This window comes from Myxocyprinus asiaticus, chromosome 15 (assembly GCF_019703515.2).
Source record: "Myxocyprinus asiaticus isolate MX2 ecotype Aquarium Trade chromosome 15, UBuf_Myxa_2, whole genome shotgun sequence".
Taxonomy (NCBI): Eukaryota; Metazoa; Chordata; class Actinopteri; order Cypriniformes; family Catostomidae; genus Myxocyprinus; species Myxocyprinus asiaticus.
The window spans coordinates 11,702,375-11,722,387 of NC_059358.1; the positions used below are offsets into that span (position 1 = coordinate 11,702,375).

Below are 20,013 nucleotides of genomic sequence, written 5' to 3' on the forward strand. Positions count from 1 at the left end.
TACAGCAGCGACCAATCCCGTGATTGTTGACAGCAGCGGCGCATGTACAGAGTTTGGGCTCTCGCGGCTTTCATGAGCTTATTTCCTCAACAACTATGACCACATGAACAAATACATTGAAAAAAAAAAGAGGTAAAAGATGAATTTCTCAGTTGTTTCCAAGTATTCACTGAATCATTATTAGATACATCACTGACAGTTATGGGTTGAGACAGATGAGACGTGTCCTCACCACTTTTTGAAATAGTTTTCGTCAGGTATGTGTATAATCCAGATAAAACATCTCCAGTTCTTGACTAGGAGTTTCTATTTCATCTGTATGTGTTTTGACTGGCGATCTGGCACTGGAATGAGTTATTTAGAATGTTATGAAAAGTGTTCGTTGCGGCTGTTATCAATGTCATTAATTGTCGGCAGTTTATCCGCAGCTCGTACTCTTTTCCGTGTCCCCCACTGTGATGACCTTCTTGGCCATATTGTTTGTGTGCATGAAGAGAATGTGTGTTGTATTTTTCTCTTTCTTTCCCTCTCTCTTAATCGCTCTCAGGTGTGCGGTAACCAGGTGAGATGATTGTTGATGGGGCGGACTGTGCGCAGTGTGTTTTCTCCCTATATAAACTGAGTGTTTCATGGCTCTGTTGTGTGATGGGAGATGGTTGTTCGTGAGCTGTGTCATCTCGTTCACGGGCATTCAGGTGCATATTGACTTTTTTTCCGGGTTCCCACTGCTGGTGCAGAGAGTTTGTGGTTGTCGCTGTCTGAATTTCAGAGTTTGCTGTTTTTTCATATACAGAACTGTCAATAAATGTGTATGTGTTTCCGCTACGCTCGTCTCCCCGCATCATTTTTTGCATTTTATTTTTGAAGTGTAACACCCATCCACTGATGTACAGATGCAATCTTGTTTTATTAAAATAAAAGTTATATTTGGGCAAATTAGTATCCAAAACCTCTAAAACCTATAGGCAAAAAGTTACTACTAGATCAATCAATCATGTTCTTAATCAAAGTGCTGATCTATGTATTCATCTTCTGACTAACAAAATCCCAAGACTGATAGTGGCAGATGTAGAAATGAAATTACCATATTATGTGAAATATTTGGGTGCTTATATTGGTCATTAAGAATGACTGTTGATCAAAACAGGTAATTTAAAATAATATTTTACCCTGCATAGCATAATTAATATTCATGAATTTTGCAGCACTGCCCCCCACAGTTCAATTTTCTGTGCAGTTTATTTTTATTTAGACCTAACTTTTTGTTAATCTTCACTTTCAAATAACTTATTCCAGCTGTTACAAAGGTGATAGCCTACAGAACTTTATTAGCAGAATAACATGGGATATGCATGCATTTTCCATCCATGTGTACACTTAACAAAATAAACAATTTGGTCATGGTCCAAATTCATGGACATTTGTAATATGATATTGACTCCAATTAATTAGCTATTAATTGTTGCAATGAAGCTTGGTACCTTAATCCATAAGAACTACGCATGGGCGCTTGCTTTGGTGTTGCCCCCCCCCCCTTAGTCTGCATGCTTTTGAAGATCATCTTTATAGATCTCGATATGTATGTATTTGCTCTGAAATGGCTTAAAAGAGTGATTCATAATGTAATAAGTAAAATAGTATGAAGTAAAATACAGTAAATGTCTAGTTAAAAATAATCAAGGCATGTTTTCTGCATGTTTTTTTCACCAAATGAACACAAGGAAAAATTACATTTAAACTTTTTTATTTTCATGTGCACCAATATAACAAAACATAGTGATAAACAGCAATATTTACCTGCATATATTTTTTACTAAAACATTTTAATATCTGAAAAAATGCATTGCAGGAACTTCCGTGATAATGCAAATGAATCGTTGAATCACTGGAATCAGTTTCATAGAAATATTTCAAACATTCCAACTCTATCGCCGTTTTTGCTTATGAAATTAAATCAAAGACGCTATTAAAACATCTCCAACTTAACGCTCTCATACTCGCGAGTCATGAAACTGGTTGACATGCTTTTTAGGTAACTTAATGGCCAAATAAATGTGCATTAATATTATTGCAGTTTTCACAAAGTTACTTTTCATCTTAAACTCATGCGACCTCACGTCCACATGCATGGACGTTGTATTTTGGCTTCACTATACACAACACATAATTAAAATTTTATTTAAACTGACTGAAAACTGTTCACAAGACTGTCATTTAAGGGTTAAACTTCTGCCGCACCGAGTCACTTGACACAATTGCTTGGCGTCGATTTCGGTGAAAGGCTTCTGCGGGCGCAGAGCCGACAAAAGTGCATCTGGTAAGAAACCTCTAAGTTTTTTCATTTAAACCTGCTTGGGTGTAAAGAGTAGCGTCTCTAGTTTCGTTTGAAATTCTGCTTTAAAAAACATTATTCCCTCAAAAGTTGAAACATGTTAGTTATTTTGAATAACTTTCAACATGAACACATCTGTGGGTCATTTTGCTTCATTTTAATATATATTTTGTTATATTTTCATGGGACAATGGGAATCAGTACATAGATTCAGAATGTATAATGCTAAATTTTGCTTTAACATGGTTGGCAGTGATTGGATGATGCTGACCATTACCTTGAATAAGAATTATTTATTCAGCTTTACAGAAAATCAGCTGTAATGTCTGTCTCGTCTGTGTCAGCGTCTCAAAAACATAAATAACCAACACTCCTGTGTCTGTCTTACTGGAATATTTCCAACCTGACAATATGCTTCTACTCAGTGGATCTTTTATCATAGGCTATTTTGATGAAAAGAAGAACATATAAGGAAAGAAGGAAGAGTGCTGTAACGAAATTCAATGGAAAGGAGGAGGTGAGAACCGGCTTACAATAGAAATAATAGTTTAATAACAACCTTAAACAAAAAGACAAACACATGCCAGGCAGCTGCCCTTAACTCTCTCTCTCTCCCTGGAACTGCTGCCTCCGGTCACCTTTATCCCTCTCGAGGGCTTGATTAGCCTGATTAGGGGCCGGGTGTGCAGCATCACAACCCGGCCCCGCCCTCCTCACTGCCACAAGTGCATTCTGAGGACCTGTCTGACTGTCTTTGCAGATTTTATTTTCAAACCATCTCTGACCTGCTTGTATATGCTCTCTCTTTCACAAACACACCCACATTTACATGCTTAGGAATCTTGGCCTCCAGTTGTAGAGTACATACTTGAAAGACGTCTGAGTCACAGCAATAGACCAAGACGGTGTAAGTGAAAACAAAAAGAGAAGTCAGACTTGTTTGTGGTTTAAGCCATGCTATAAAACAAGTCATAGCCATAACAAACAAACAGTAACAGGCCTGTTTTTCTCATGTAGAGCATGTTACCAATTTCAGTCTGGCAATGCTCATGGGTACTCAAAACCCACACCAGGATGGGGATCTAAAAAGCAATAACTCGTACATCTGGGAATCTCCATTTTGAATTATGACATTTGGAAAAGTAACGCAAACACACAACATGCCCAGCCAGCAAATGAAAGCAGATTGAAGCTGGTTCGCCATTGATCATTAGTACTCGAGATGAGTGGAGAGAATTGGCCTGTCTACATTACATTGGTAAAGCTAATGGACATCTGATGTGAGTGTAGCAATTATGTTATGGGAATCAAAATTCGGCAAACATCCACCCCATTCAATCTTCTACAACTTGAATATGAAGAAAAAAGTCAGACAGGTTTGCAACAACATAAGGTTAAATGACAAACTCTTTATTTATTTTTTAGGAAACTATCCCTTAAATGGCAGAACCTGAAGAAAAATGCTTCTTAGTTGATAATGTCATTGGCCTACAACAGTGTGGTTGGCATCCTGCTTTATGTGGCTGGAAAAGGCAGCGTGATTTCATGCATGTTTATATTGGATGTTTGGCTCAAGGAAAGGTTTTTCCTTGTGAAAAGGCTTGAATGTTCCCTCAGTGCACCAACTACAGGTCAGTACCTTATGCATGTGTTTGCTGGGTCTTCAGTCTGCCATACGGTTTGGCTTTTATTGGTACCCTCCCTGCCACAGAGTCGTGTATGAATTTCTGGTCTTTTCGTGTCTGGTTCCGGATGATATGGCGTGTCTGTGTGTTTGATGAAAGAATGCAGACAGGTTAAACACTGACTCCACTCTCTGCCTACGTAGCTGGCAGGTCTCACTTTGTGTCTGGATCGATCTTGTCTCTGGGTTGGCAAATGCATATAGCAGCAGGGTAAATTTCCCTGGTCACAGTCATAAAACAGGCTTCCACTTTGCAAGCCTCACCCACTCTCCCTGGTGTGACAGGGAAAACTGTCAGCACACATACAGAGTTAATGATTAGGACTTCAGTCAGACACTCTCCTGCAATATAATGTTATATAGTAAGTAGTTAGCAGTGACGTTTGGTGCTTTGGAAAAGTGGAGAAGCACACACTATGGTCTGTGGTGTCTGCAGTGTTGCTCCCAAAAGCTGCTCAAACAACTACTCAAGCAGTGAATTTTTTTAATGTGAATAATCAACTAAGCTCTAAACAGTTTATGCAACAAAGTAGGCATAATTTCAGATTTTAACAGGTGAAATAAAAGTGCAGTCTAACGTTAGATTGCAAATAACTGTGTGTGTACAGTATCTCTGAGCTGTCGAACACTCTGCGCTCCACAGCGCTGCTTTTACACATTGTGCATCACTGTTTCAATTATTGGCCATTTGTTGCAAAGTTCTGCCCATTTGAGAGCTCAACCAATCATCATATAGAGAAGCTGAGCCTCCAGGCGGGACAACAACACATTGATTGAAAGCCCAATGTTCAATAGACAATCAGATGCAGATATAATGCAAATAGTGCTCATGAAGCTCCCATAAACTCCCAGCGAACTCAGAGTGACATATTTAGAGCCTCTTGTCCAATGAACAGCGATATTTTGCACCATTAACTTGAAAGGTACAGCTGTCTGCTATAGACAGTATGGGCTGTGTGTCCACTGTCTTCTATGGACATTTTCATGTAGAAAAAAGCAGATTGCGATATTTGAACGATAGTGATAGTGATGTGATATTTTACACATTTATTCGCTAAAATACACAGAGTAATGCACAGAGAAATTTTTAATTTATTTAGATTATTTGTACATACCTGTATATCAAAATCATCATTGCAGCATATCTTATGAAATTTTAGGGGAAGCTATGCTCCCTGGGTAGTCTTAAAACAATTGCCACTGGTAGGTAGCTAGTGGTGATAAAACTGCCCTAAACCTTGAAATTTTCTTTAGCAGATGCTTTTTTAGCAAACTTTTGGTTACCAGCTTTAACCACTACACCACCCCACCCCTTATAAAATAAGATCATATCAAATTAGTAATTTGTCAAAAAAAAAACAAAAAAACAAATGACATAAGTTGTATTGACATAAGGATATACAGTACGTATGTAGGTATGTCATTGCATTAGATAACATGTAGCAAATATTAAGATAGATAATACGAGAACAGTTTTCAAGCTAAGAATTTTATAAAAAGATTCTAGTTGGGTATTTATGGTAAAACAATATGTATACTGTTCAAAATTAAGACAAAAAGTATTTGGACATTTTCTTGTGGTCAAACTTATTTGAACATATCCGTAAGTAAAGTGGTGAACTATACATGTGGTTAATCTGCTAGAGAGCGAGCACCTGTGTGAACTTGATGGTAACTGACTTCATACATCCAATAAAATGACCTTGGGACAAGTTAGTTCTGAAAATACACTACCGGTCAAAAGTTTGGGGTCACTTACTCATTCTTTATTTTTTTTATTTTTTATTTTTTATTTTTTTCACATTTTAGAATAATAGTAAAGTCATCACAACTATGGAATAATAACTATAAAATCCAAAATAAATCAAAACTATGTTATATTTTAGCATCTACAAAGTGGCCACACTTTGCCTAGAAATTGCAGACACGTACTCTTGGCATTTTCTCAGCCAACTTCTTGAGCTATCACCCTGGGATGCTTTTTAAACAGTATTGAAGGAGTTCCCATCTATGTTGGGCACTTATTGGCTGCTTTTCTTAATTATTCGATCCAAGTCATCCATTTCAAAAACTTTTTTTAAATAAAATGTTAGTTTTGTAATTAAATAAATTAATATGTTGTCACAATTATATTTTTGTCTACAAAACTAATTTCAAACATTTATGCATACGCCTTCAGATCAAAAGGTTTTGAAGATCATGAGAAACATTTCAGGCAAGTGACCCCAAACTTTTGAACGGTAGTGTTGGTCTAGCATAATTTGTTTGCAGATGCCACTTGGTTTGATATTTTGTTATGTAATGCAATGCCAATAAGTGTGACTTAACTGTTCAATAATCTTTGGAGCCACTGTAAGTAAGATGCATTGGTATTTTAGTGCATTGGTATTTTAGAGGTTTAAATAAATATTCACATTCTTCATCTTTGTCTTCAGCTGTAGGTACAGACCCCACAAATAACCAGGTGGTGTTGGTGATCCTAGTCAGTTTACTGCCCCTGCTCGTTCTGGCTGTGCTGGTCATTGCCTCTTTCTACTGGTATCGGATCTACCGTCGACGCAAACTTGATGAGTGGGAGACCAAGAAGCCATCCAAACGCAAAGGACCCAAAGGCCCACTGGACTGCAGTGACGCTTGCGCCATTATGATGGACGACGACCGCTCCGACAGCAGCTCCACGCATGCCAATAACCTCAACCACAACACAGAACCTCTGCCCATTGAGCTGGACCTTCAAGTGGGCAAGGGCCGCTTTGCAGAGGTCTACAAGGCCAAACTTAGGCAAAGTCCCTCGGAGCAGTTTGAGACAGTCGCGGTAAAGATCTTCCCCTACGAAGAGTATGCGTCTTGGAAAAATGAGAAGGACATCTTCTCTGACATCGATCTGAAGCATGAGAACATTCTACACTTCTTAACGGCCGAAGAGAGAAAGGTAGAGAAACAGTACTGGCTGATCACCGCCTATCACCAGCGTGGTAACCTGCAGGAGTACCTCACACGCCATCTAATCAGCTGGGAGGACCTGCGGCTGCTTGGGGGCTCACTGGCTCTGGGTGTGGCTCATTTGCATAGTGACCACACCCCCTGCGGGAGGCCCAAAGTGCCCATCGTCCACCGAGATCTAAAGAGTTCCAACATCCTGGTGAAGAATGACCTCACCTGCTGCCTTTGTGACTTTGGGCTTGGCCTCCGTCTGGACAACTCGCTCTCGGTAGACGACTTGGCCAATAGTGGACAGGTGAGGCATGCATCAATATTCTTATCTTTATAGGTGCATTAAGCCAAATAGAAACATTGTACTATGGTAGGTCTGCACAATTAATCGAAAAAATAATAGAGATTACAATTACAGCTGCCACAATTTACTAATCATGAAAAGTATCAAATATAGCATTCCATTTAGGTCTCCTGTTGCATCAAAACATTTATTTATTTATTTATTTGCATCATCTGAGCATTGTAACCAATTATAGACAGTCTGTTTCACTCTTTCTGTGTATAATTTATTCCAATTTTGAAAAGCTTTGTTTATCATGCTGCTAAGAGGTGCAATGTTCACAATTTAGGCAATGTTTTGAACTACTGTTCTGTGTAAAACAATTATAAAGTAGTTCAGGAACACAGTTCTCAACTTCTTTTGGATGTGTAGCTTACATAAAGGATACTGTATGGCATGCAGATGCCAGACACAAAATTAGTCTTTTAATACCTTAATGTAAATTCTATTAATCAAAATTAATTGCAATTACAATATCAAGGGAAATAATCAGCCATTATTATTTTTGTCAAAATCATGCAGATCTACACTATGGGAACTAACACTGCCATGCAAAGCCAAACACAGTGACTATAGATTTTGTCAAAATTGAGTTATCATTAGACTAAGACCTGTCCTGTGACCAACAAGTCTGGTTTAATCATGCTAAGATTCAAAGAAAACAGAGTGTGAAAATCACAGTAACTATAAAATTCCCACTTCAGTTTCAGTGTAGGTGTAGTTACTGTGCTTTGCCTTTGTAGTGTAGAACACCCCAGCCTCAGTCTGTATTCTGCTAATATCGGTTATCACTACTGAAAATGCTCATATGCTTAGTATGTAAATTTCAGACCATATTTCTTTAGATTTAATGCAATTATCATGCAAGTATGCTTATTTCAAATAGCAAAAGTTTTTTTTAAACTCAGACTTGAATCTTTCAAAAGTTAAATTGACTTGCAAAATTGCCCCTTTTGTATTCTAATAATGAATCTAGTTAATTTGCTATTGTCAGTTCATCCCCTCAAGCAGTTTAACTGATATTACATGTCTCATAGCTTTAAAAGTGACAGGTAAAGTGTTGGCATATTCTATAGCTTCAGTTTTGCATATTTTCAGAGGTGGGGACATTGTGTCACAACTTGTAGGGAAAGTCTGCTCAGGCATCTTATGGTGTAGAGGTGTATTTGTATGTATGCATGCCCTTTGTTCAGGCTTTCTGCTCAGATTTATGATTCACGGGCTGAAAATGCATAGACAAGAGGCGCTGAGTGAATCAGTAATAAACTAGCTAACAGTCGCCTGACTATGCTCTGCCGCCTCGGAAAGCAACCAGAGAGCTTTGATGTATGTAAATATTTGGTTTGTCCCAGACAGTGACCCTCAATACATTCAGACTGAGTTTAGACTTAAGTGTTGAGGTTGCGTTTAGTTTGTGTTTTACTTTTGTTGTAGTCTGTATGACCTTTTGAACTCTTGATGTCAAAGTGATGTCAAGTATGAAGATAGAGCTGTACAAGATAGTTCTGTTATGATTTAGTCACCCTCATGTCGTATGGAACCATCATGACTTTATTTCTTCTGTTAAGTTCAAAAGTAACCTACGTATTCTATTACCAGGTGGGTACAGCAAGGTACATGGCCCCAGAAGTGCTGGAATCAAGGATCAACCTGGAAAACATTGAGTCCTTCAAGCAAACTGACGTCTACTCCATGGCCCTGGTACTTTGGGAGATAACCTCCAGGTGTAACGCCATAGGAGGTGAGTATCCAAACACCATTTCAAACCCATATCTCCTGTCAACCTGGATCTCAATGCTGCCAAGGCTATTTTCGGTATTCACTGAAATGAAAAGCCATTTAGGTTGGCAAGTTCCCAAATAAATAAAGTTGGTAAATTTGAGACAATGTGATTCTGTTTCCAATGGTTCCATAATTGTCCCTTGAGGTGAGCAGGGATGAAAATAGACTTGATATTTGTCCAATTCCATGTGGCATTTTGTTTTTTGCCAGCATTGTTGGACTATTGTTTCAGTACATTGCATTCTAGTTGCCCATTGCCTCCCACACCATGTTTTGACCGATTCACTGTTTCCTGTTATTGGAGGAGATGGTACAGCAAGCAACTCTTCTCACTCCACTCAGGGAATGCAAGGAATGTGCAAAATGTTTAGTGGATCCTTAGAACTTTCCCTTCTTTGGTCAGGTGAGAAGGTAGTTGCTAGCATAGTCTTGGCACATGCACATATTGTTTGAGTGTGAGTGATGTTTTGTCATGTTCTTTCTTTGAAGAGATTATTTTTCTAAAAAATGAGATGATATGACCGCTGAATACTGTGTACATTTCAGGAAAATTGATTAATAGCATTCATGGAATATAAGGTGTGCAAGAGTATGTTTGCTTTGTATTCGCATGTGTATATTGTTATAACACTGTCCCTGAGCAGTTGTGTTAACCCTATGCCCTGACATGCCTCCTTTGAGGCTCAGAGGGTTTGCAGGAGTCTCTCTGTCATGGTGCTTGGAGCTTATCTGCAGAATTGGAGATGTTTTGAGCCAGACAGACTGTCTCATTCCAGTGGGTGTTCTGTGGGGGACGAGAACTGGTGTAGGTACAGACGTCCTAGGGTCTACAAGTCTATCTACGACAAGTAGAGTTCTCTAAGCCCTTGCTGTTGTTTTCACTCCTGTCACAGCCCTTGTTCTAGGGGGTTGAAGGAAGCATAAAAAGTTGGGGGTTCATCTGGGATTTGAACCTGGAATCTCCTGCAAAATGACAACTAATTACATGTAAAGGAATAGCCCAAGACAATTATTTCATTATTTGATCAACCTCATGTCATTCCAATCAAATCAAATCACTTTTATCAGTTATTGATGTTGTTATTTTTTTCTGTGGAACACAAAAGGAGAATTTTGGAAGAATCTTCTCTAACCTCTTTTCCATAAATTGCCAGTTCATAATAATCAATGTCTGATAAAAAAATAAAAAAATAAATAAAAATACACCTAGTCCATACAACTTGTGTATTATATTCCAAGCCTTCTAAAGCCATATGGTTGTTTTGTGTGAGAAACAGACTAAAATTGGACTAAACGGTTAGATCACGAATCAGGATTCAAATTACTGACTGAATGTTACGGTCACAGCAGTACTCGAGTTATCAGCTCACTGAAGGGGAAGATTATCTGTGAATTATTTAAAATGCAGCCTGTTCCTCACACAAAATGGCTTCAGAAGACTAAGGGCCTATTTACAGGTCATTTCATGTTATTTTACTGATCGGATAGCTATCCAATTGAATAAGCTCATTCCATTTACACCTGACAACATCAATGTATCTTTGCCAAATGGATATAAATCCAATCTTCAATTCCCACGCTATATGCAAATAAAGTTCACTTCCATGATTATGCTAATTCCGGGCAGCGATTTTAAAAGATGTGATTTACTATTTGCTTCCAAGTGACTTTGAACAGTATTTCCACCCCCCCCCCGGGCTTCTCATAGGCAAGATGCGTCTTGCGCGTCAGCTGCGCTCATTGTCAGTGTTTAGTTTCAGTTTCAACAGCGCTCTGCATCAAATAAATGAAGAAAAAAAGTCCTGTCTCTCCTACAAAGTGCATCCATGTCTGAATTTGATGTTATTTATTGCACGACACGAGCCCTATGCAAACACTCAGTGACATCTGTTATGTTTTGTGTTTTCCCTATGCTGATGTAGCGCTGTTTGGGCAAAGCAAATTTTACATATGTGACTTGAACAGCCAGATGCATTTACACTTGACCAGTTTCATCTGAAATGCATCTCAAACCACCTCCTGAAGTGGTTTGAGCGATCAGATTGCAATCTGTCTGTTTCAGAGGTCATTTACACCTGGTCTTTTCATGAAAACGCATAAAGTGGCCATGTGTAAACAGGCCCTTAGAGTAAAGAACATGAGTCATATGCACTACTTTTATAGTGCTTTTTTTTTTTGTCATTTTTTAAGTGATGGTCACAAAATATACAAACAAATATTTTTATTCACTTTTATTAGAAAACAAGACAAAAAACCATGTAAACATCCTTAAAACGATAAAGATTTACTTGAGAAGCAAAATGACAAGATTTTCTGATTTTTAATTTTTTAATTTTTTTATTTAATTGGGTTTAAGATGAAAAAGAGGCTATTTGCCAATGGGATAAGATAAATAAAAAAAAAACCTTCTCTTTTGTTCCACAAAAGAAAGCAAGTCATATGGGTTTGGAACAACTTGACAGTTAGTAAATAATGGCAGAATTTTTATTTTTCAGTGAACTTTCCTTTTTAGGATCAATCTAAAAAAAATACAAATGTCTGCATAACACTTTGCAGACAGTGGCTGAAGAAAGTGTGTTGCTAGTATGTCCTGAATTAGCATTGGGCGCGGCCTGGGATAGAGTAGTAAAGCAGAGCATATACAGAGAGAGGGAGAGAGAAGATAAGACAAGTAAATGGAGGACAGCAGCTGGTTAGCAGGTGGCAATACCCCATGCAAGGTGGCCATCCATCACTAGAGGTCTCATATTCGCTGTTGTCATGCCTCTCACAGACTCAAACTTTTCTCACAGTCCACTCAAAACGTTTAGACTGTACTAGACTGAAAAAATCCTCCAGTCAGGCAACATTGTTGCTGCACTGCTCTCCACGCAGCCTCAGACTTTTTAAATAGGTCAACGTATTTAAGCAGGAATCTTACCTCTGTCTGCCCTGACTGGCTGCTTCACTCCCAGTGATTTAAACTTGTTGTTTTTCTTTATATACTCTTTCCCAGACAGAAAGTCAGACAGGCAGGTCTGTGGAGGTAGCAGATGGTTAATCTGAAGGGGAAGCTGTAGTAAAAAAAAAAAGTGCTTCCCTGGATAGTGCTGGCTGGGCCTAGGGTGGGAGGCCTCAGTCAGCAGGACATCTGTTCCCAAAACCATGGCATTCTTCACATAGTGAGAGTATTTGTGGAGCCTTGGCGAGAGCCCCTTGAGTAAAGCAAGAAATACAGAAAAAGAGAGGTAAACAAAGAGACGGACCAAAAAGAATGAAAGAAAAAAAAAGGAAACTTTGTTGCCGCTAGGTGACTTTTATGTTGTAAACAACTACATCTTCTGCTGGAATAGACACTTGCACGTTAGCAGGACATGAGTCAATAAAAAGACACTCATTATTTTTTTTATTTTTTTCAGATCTATCAAGTTATTCAAAAATACATAAAAAATACAATTCACACAAAACAATTACTTGTGAGATACACTTTTATGATGATGAACGCGTTTTTTTTTTTTAAGTCATTTTGATATATATATATATATATATATATATATATATATATATATATATATATATATATATATATATATATATACACATACACACAGGTGCATCTCAATAAATTAGAATGTCGTGGAAAAGTTCATTTATTTCAGTAATTCAACTCAAATTGTGAAACTCGTGTATTAAATAAATTCAATGCACACAGACTGAAGTAGTTTAAGTCTTTGGTTCTTATATTTGTGATGATTTTGGCTCACATTTAACAAAAACCCACCAATTCACTATCTCAAAAAATTAGAATACATCATAAGACCAATAAAAAAAAAAATTTTAGTGAATTGTTGGCCTTCTGGAAAGTATGTTCATTTACTGTATATGTACTCAATACTTGGTAGGGGCTCTTTTTGCTTTAATTACTGCTTCAATTCGGCGTGGCATGGAGGTGATCAGTTTGTGGCACTGCTGAAGTGGTATGGAAGCCCAGGTTTCTTTGACAGTGGCCTTCAGCTCATCTGCATTTTTTGGTCTCTTGTTTCTCATTTTCCTCTTGACAATACCCCATAGATTCTCTATGGGGTTCAGGTCTAGTGAGTTTGCTGGCCAGTCAAGCACACCAACACCATGGTCATTTAACTAACTTTTGGTGCTTTTGGCAGTGTGGGCAGGTGCCAAATCCTGCTGGAAAATGAAATCAGCATCTTTAAAAAGCTGGTCAGCAGAAGGAAGCATGAAGTGCTCCAAAATTTCTTGGTAAACGGGTGCAGTGACTTTGGTTTTCAAAAAACACAATGGACCAACACCAGCAGATGACATTGCACCCCAAATCATCACAGACTGTGGAAACTTAACACTGGACTTCAAGCAACTTGGGCTATGAGCTTCTCCACCCTTCCTCCAGACTCTAGGACCTTGGTTTCCAAATGAAATACAAAACTTGCTCTCATCTGAAAAGAGAACTTTGGACCACTGGGCAACAGTCCAGTTCTTCTCCTTAGCCCAGGTAAGACGCCTCTGACGTTGTCTGTGGTTCAGGAGTGGCTTAACAAGAGGAATACAACAACTGTAGCCAAATTCCTTGACACGTCTGTGTGTGGTGGCTCTTGATGCCTTGACCCCAGCCTCAGTCCATTCCTTATGAAGTTCACCCAAATTCTTGAATCGATTTTGCTTGACAATCCTCATAAGGCTGCAGTTCTCTCGGTTGGTTGTGCATCTTTTTCTTCCACACTTTTTCCTTCCACTCAACTTTCTGTTAACATGCTTGGATACAGCACTCTGTGAACAGCCAATTGGCAATGAATGTTTGTGGCTTACCCTCCTTGTGATGGGTGTCAATGATTGTCTTTTGGACAACTGTCAGATCAGCAATCTTCCCCATGATTGTGTAGCCTAGTGAACCAAACTGAGAGACCATTTTGAAGGCTCAGGAAACCTTTGCAGGTGTTTTGAGTTGATTAGCTGATTGGCATGTCACCATATTCTAATTTTTTGAGATAGTGAATTGGTGGGGTTTTGTTAAATGTGAGCCAAAATCATCACAATTAAAAGAACCAAAGACTTAAACTACTTCAGTCTGTGTGCATTGAATTTATTTAATACACAAGTTTCACAATTTGAGTTGAATTACTGAAATAAATGAACTTTTCCACGACATTCTAATTTATTGAGATGCACCTGTATATATATACCGATCAGACACAATATTAAAACCACATGCCTAATATTGTGTAGGTCCCCCTCGTGCCACCAAAACAGTGCCAACCCAATCTGAGTTATCGTAGACTTTGCCAGTTCGAACTTGCCATCTGGCACCAACAATCATGCCACGGTCCAAATCACTGAGATCACGTTTTTTCCCCATTCTGATGGTTGATGTGAACATTAACTGAAGCTCCTGACCTGTATCTGTATGATTTTATGCACTGCACTGCTGCCATACGATTGGCTGATTAGATAATCGCTTGGATGAATGTTGGTGCCAGACGGGATGGTTTGAGTATTTCTGTAACTGCTGATCTTCTGGGATTTTCACACACAGTCTCTAGAATTTACTCCGAATGGTGCCAAAAACAAAAAATATCCAGTGAGCGGCAGTCCTGTGGACGGAAATGCTTTGTTGATGAGAGAGGTCAACAGAGAATGGCCAGACTGGTTCGAACTGACAGAGTCTACAGTAACTTAGATAACCACTCTGTACAATTGTGGTGAGAAGAATAGCATCTATTAGCAATGCTATTCGGAGATGTGGGTTGATGCTGTTTTGGCAGCATGAGGGGGACAAACACAATATTAGGCAGGTGATTTATATATTATTTTATTTTATTTTTTCCTGTGGCTTAATGTAAAAACATTTCTAAATGGTATAACCATCCAGACAATACAGTGATAAATAAATAAATAAATGTCCCATTAAAAGCTGAAATATTTGGCTAAGTAGTTTGGAATAACCTATTATCGTGAAGTTTTTAAAAACATCAAATATTTCACAAGAAAATTTAGAATATACATTTTGTTCAGGTTAAATGGAGTAACAAGACAGACCAGACAGACAGAAAGACAGGCAGGCAGACAGACAGACAGACAGACAGACAGACAGACAGACAGATAGATAGATAATGCACATGCATTTAAACAAAAAATTTAAACAAAAAAGATTTCTCTTTTTCATTTTGTGTGACACCCTTATTTGACATTGACCTATAAATCCTGAAATGTGGACTGAATACATGTTAAGCAGCAAAGCTGGAGCCCTGCTCCAATATGGTAACGCCAGATACCGACATGGGAATGAGATTTGGGGCACTGAGGACAGCAGAAATAGCACCGCAGGGGTGAGAGTATTTTGTTAAAGAGCTGAAACAGGGGAAAACCACTTGTCAAAAACAGGATGTGTCCGCTTGTGGAGTCAGCTTCTCCGCAGGGGCCCAATCACAGTCCTCCACTTCCTGTCCCTGGCTGCATGCTGGCCTAGCCCCTTCCTGTGGGCCTAGAGTGCCGGGCAGAACCACAAAACACACTCTACAATTAAGAACATGCTACTCCAAAGTAAACTTACTCATCTAACATCATTTGCAGTAATGGATTTTACAGTATGTTGGCTAAGTATGTAGAAGCTGATACAAACCACTGTTTTATGACATCTCAGGTTCTTTTGCGAAAACTGAGATTTTGATGTTTTTGCAGATTCTCCCCATGAGTATGGGTGTGTGTGTGTGTGTGTGTGTGTGTTATCTATAGCTGTCTCTGGTCAAGTGTGTGTGTTTGAAGTACTTGGCTATGAGTGCCGAAGACAGATATATGAATGGGCCTCCACAGCTGCACAGAGCTCCGTTTCACAAGGTCTGGAAAATTATGCTGCAGCTCTGTTTGTGCAGCTCCCTGGCACAGTCCAGTGATTAGCTCCATATTTCACCAATTTGTTTTCATGAACAAAACAAATGACTCACAAACAGGCTCTCATTATTGTTTAGTGTTGGCATTCTGATGTAGCAACTGATTCCATCCAATTTCTCTGCAGTTGTCGCATTTACAGTTTAGTTTCCCATACCAGATAGAATAACTAGAGCATATGAAACATGCTTTATTTTTCCAGTGAGGGCTTGCTTCCAGCTTTAAGATTTTCCAACCTCAATACTTCTCACTTCGTTCATTGAGTACTTCAAGGCTTACAACCAAACTTCTCTTAAAACGCTCTCCCTGAATGTCGTAAGTGGTTAGACTCTTACAGAGGTTCCTGAATCAGTAAAGAGTGTCTGATTATCTGACTGTCTTCACAGAGGTGAAGGACTACGAACCTCCGTTCGGCTCTAAAGTTCGAGAGCACCCCTGTGTGGAGAGCATGAAGGACAACGTGCTGAGAGACAGGGGACGGCCGGAGATCCCCAACAGCTGGATAAAGCACCAGGTAAAAGAAACAAAAAACATACAAGCATCTATTTACAGAGGTCAGAATTTCATCCCTGATCTGAATCTTATCTCTCATCCTCGGTCTTAGCTGATTTAAGCTGGTCTAGCTGGTCTCTCAGCCTAGCCAAGTTGATCTTCAGCTGGTCTACAAGATCTCCCTGGCTTGCTAACTTGGTGTTCAAATAGATTAGCTGGTTAGCCAACTGTTCTCCCAGCCTGACCAGGCTGATAAACCAGCTAGGACCAGAAAACCAATGAAGGCTGGTTTGGCAAAGGCAAAATGCAGTAACAACTACTGTAGGGATGGGACGATATGTTATCTCACAATTTGGTTTGATATACGATATGAGGTTCATGATTCGATATAATCTTGATTCGATATAAAAACACTTAAATTGCAAAGTATAACAGAAAATTGTTTATTTTTTGAAATATGTTTGAGCAAAATGTACATATAATTTCTCATTAAATTTCTTTAATACACAATATAACTGCTCAAACTTTAAATAATAAGAGTTTCTCATATACCTTTCTCTATTAGAAAAGATCACAATCAAATAAGTCTTCAAAAATAGTGGGCTACACACCAGTTCCAGTTAATTAATGAGAGAGAACAATGTTGCAAATTTCAAAAAATCTAGTTTTGCCTCAGTATGGTTCGTTATTTTATTTGGTTCGCGATATATGGAAATTTGATATATCGTCCCATCCCTAATAATGACACATTTTGTCAAAAACAGAAATAGGGTCCCTTAAACTGTCATCTGTCCTAGAACAGGCAGGTTTGACATTGACTCAATTGTAATAAGTACAAAATTCACACAAAAACCAAGGCAAAATGACACTTTAAAGCCATTTTTCTCATTGTTTGCATAGTTACTGCAAGTTGCCTTTGTAGGGCAGTATGAACTAGCAATAAAATAGCTTCAGTGACATACTGTATACTGACCAAATAAGAAATTAAAAGAGAAAATACTCCAGGGATTTGGAGTTTACTTCCAAATTGAACCAAAAGATGTTGATTAGCTGGTTTAGCTGGTTTGATTCTCCAGAAGCAACACTGAGCAGAAATACTTCTCTTTTGTCTCCAGGGTGTGGCCATGGTGTGTGCCACCATCAACGAGTGCTGGGACCATGATCCCGAGGCACGGCTCACGGCACACTGTGTGGCAGAGCGCTTCAACGAGATTGAGGATGACCTAGATAAGTTGTCCACCTGTAGCAGCTCCGAAGAGAAGATTCCAGAAGATTGCTCTATGAGCGTGAGCGATGACAAATGAGAGAAAGTTCTCATCACCTTCACACCATCTCTCGTTGCCACCAGCTGCTGGTGATTCGCTTAAGAATACATTTTGCCAAGAACAGCAGAAACTGAATGTTTGGATCCTTGCAATGGTGTTTCTCAGGCCTCATTGGGTGGAGTGGAGCAATGTGGCCTTTTCATAAAGCTTTATGTTTCATAACCAAAGATTTCATGCACTTTATCAGATTACTTATGCATAGCTCACACTGAGGAAGGTCACGCTACCGAGCTAGAGGAGCTGGACGGACACACATATTCTCCTCTTGAAGCTGACCAAGAGCCAAATGTAATCAGGAAAATGTTTTGCCTCAACACTAAAGATTCATAGGAGATTGTATAAGATTTTTAATTTCTACAGATTAATTCAGGATTTTCTGGATTTATGGAAGAATGTTTGTTAATTAGATCATAAGAGATTATGTTTGAGAGTGTGTATGTTTTGTGCAGGATTGTGTGACAGTCTAAGAATACTGGAGTGTGTGCATGTGTGTGTGTTTGATATTTCTTTTACAGAGAAGTTTTTGTTTTTCAGCCAAGGAAAATAAGTATATTGTAAATACAGCTTTTCAAATACAGTATACATCAGCCATCACTATTGAGAGAGCCAAAAAAGTGAAGAGAATGCTGCACATAACAAGAAGTGTGTAAAACAAACAGTATTTTTAGACTCACAAAGTGCCTCTAATGTGTACACATATCTTGGATACTGAAAATAATTGTGCCTTTCTTTTTTTACTGCTTTTTATGTAATATATTGTAAATCTTTGATGATTAAAATACATTTATGTACAGTGTTATCACTAATGAATGGTATGAATGTACCATGTATTATTCAGTGGATGGATGGATGGATGGATGGATGGATGGATAGACAAACAATGGCCATCTTTCAGCCAGGGAAATTTGTCGAGGCCTTTTTAAATTGAAGATGACTGACAGTTTGATATTACCAGGAAAACTGTTTTCCAATGGTGTTTTCAGTTAGTCTTAAAAGAACATTCCACTTATCATTTGTCACGTGCCCCCGCTATTTCAGTGTTCTGGGAAACAAACCTTTTACCTGATAATCAGTCAAATATGCCTCAGAGAGCTGTCACGTGCTTTTACATGCATTTCTGCGCATAAGCCTCAGGGTTTCTGCTACAACAACTTCAAGCATCAAAAACACGTTTAGCCGTTGCTAAATGAAGATGTTAATAGTGGTACTGACAGAGGCAAGTGTCACTATTACTAGTTTATAATTATTGCATTAAACTATGGCTTGTCACTTAAACTGTCACTGCAGATGTCTACGGACATGAATGATAACTCAAATTGTGCTACTCGTTGAAAAGAGGTCTGCTATAAATTTTCTAAAGGTGCAATCACACTACACTTTGTGCTCCATTTACTCCCATTCAAATGCATCTGAATGCAGGAGACTGGAAATGCAAGCTCACGCAAATAAATTTTGCATTCCGCTTCGAATAAAAGTTCACAGTCTCATGTAGCCAGACCTTTGACTATGTAAGTGAACGGACTGCGGGCGGGCCATGCTTTCAGAGGCTGAGACTGTGAATTCTGACCTGCAAATCCAGATGACAAGAACAAGTGTATCCAATAGAAGTTAAAAATGTCTCACAAACTGACCTCAGTAAAACAAATACATATTTCAAAGCTGCATGTTTTTCCGATTAACCCACTATTACCCCTCCCCAATCACCAACCCCACCCTGACCCTCAACGTACATCCCTGTGGTCACATAAGTATACACACACACACACACAAAAAAAAAAAATAATATATAAATATATATATATATATATATATATATATATATATATATATATATATATATATAATCATACACATTTAAAACCATACTTCTCTCTCCACATCCCCTCCCCAAGAGTCCCCCAAAAATGCCAAATAACTGCCCCATTTCCAATCAAACGAATCGCAGATCCCCAGCCTTCTACATGACACCTCCTCAAAAGCAGCCACCCTCCCCATCTCCACGCATCACTCCCGAAATGAAGGCGCTCCAGCCGACTTCCATCCCCTTACAATAATCTGTCTGCCCATCATAACACCGGTCAGGACCCAATTTTTTATGTGTTTATCCCCCACATTGACGACCACCCCATCGCCTAAAATAAAGAATCTGGGGCAAAATGAAATTTGAGTGCCCAATACGTCACACATAAAACTGAACCTTCAACCAAAATTCTTGGATCTTAACACACCACCAAAAAACATGGGT

General features: G+C 38.7%; 1 protein-coding gene across 2 annotated transcripts in view; it reads left to right on the forward strand.

Moving 5' to 3' along the window:
- Positions 1-18,559, forward strand: part of LOC127453460 (TGF-beta receptor type-2-like) — a 37,149-nt gene extending 18,590 nt beyond the window's left edge. For both annotated transcript variants that reach the window (XM_051719824.1, XM_051719825.1), the window contains 4 exons: positions 6,452-7,254; positions 8,893-9,034; positions 16,338-16,465; positions 17,559-18,559. In XM_051719824.1, coding sequence (XP_051575784.1) covers positions 6,452-7,254; positions 8,893-9,034; positions 16,338-16,465; positions 17,559-17,747 — 1,262 coding nt within the window. In that variant the 3' untranslated portion in view covers positions 17,748-18,559. The remainder of the gene's footprint in view (positions 1-6,451; positions 7,255-8,892; positions 9,035-16,337; positions 16,466-17,558) is intronic.
- Positions 18,560-20,013: the final 1,454 nt, after the last annotated feature.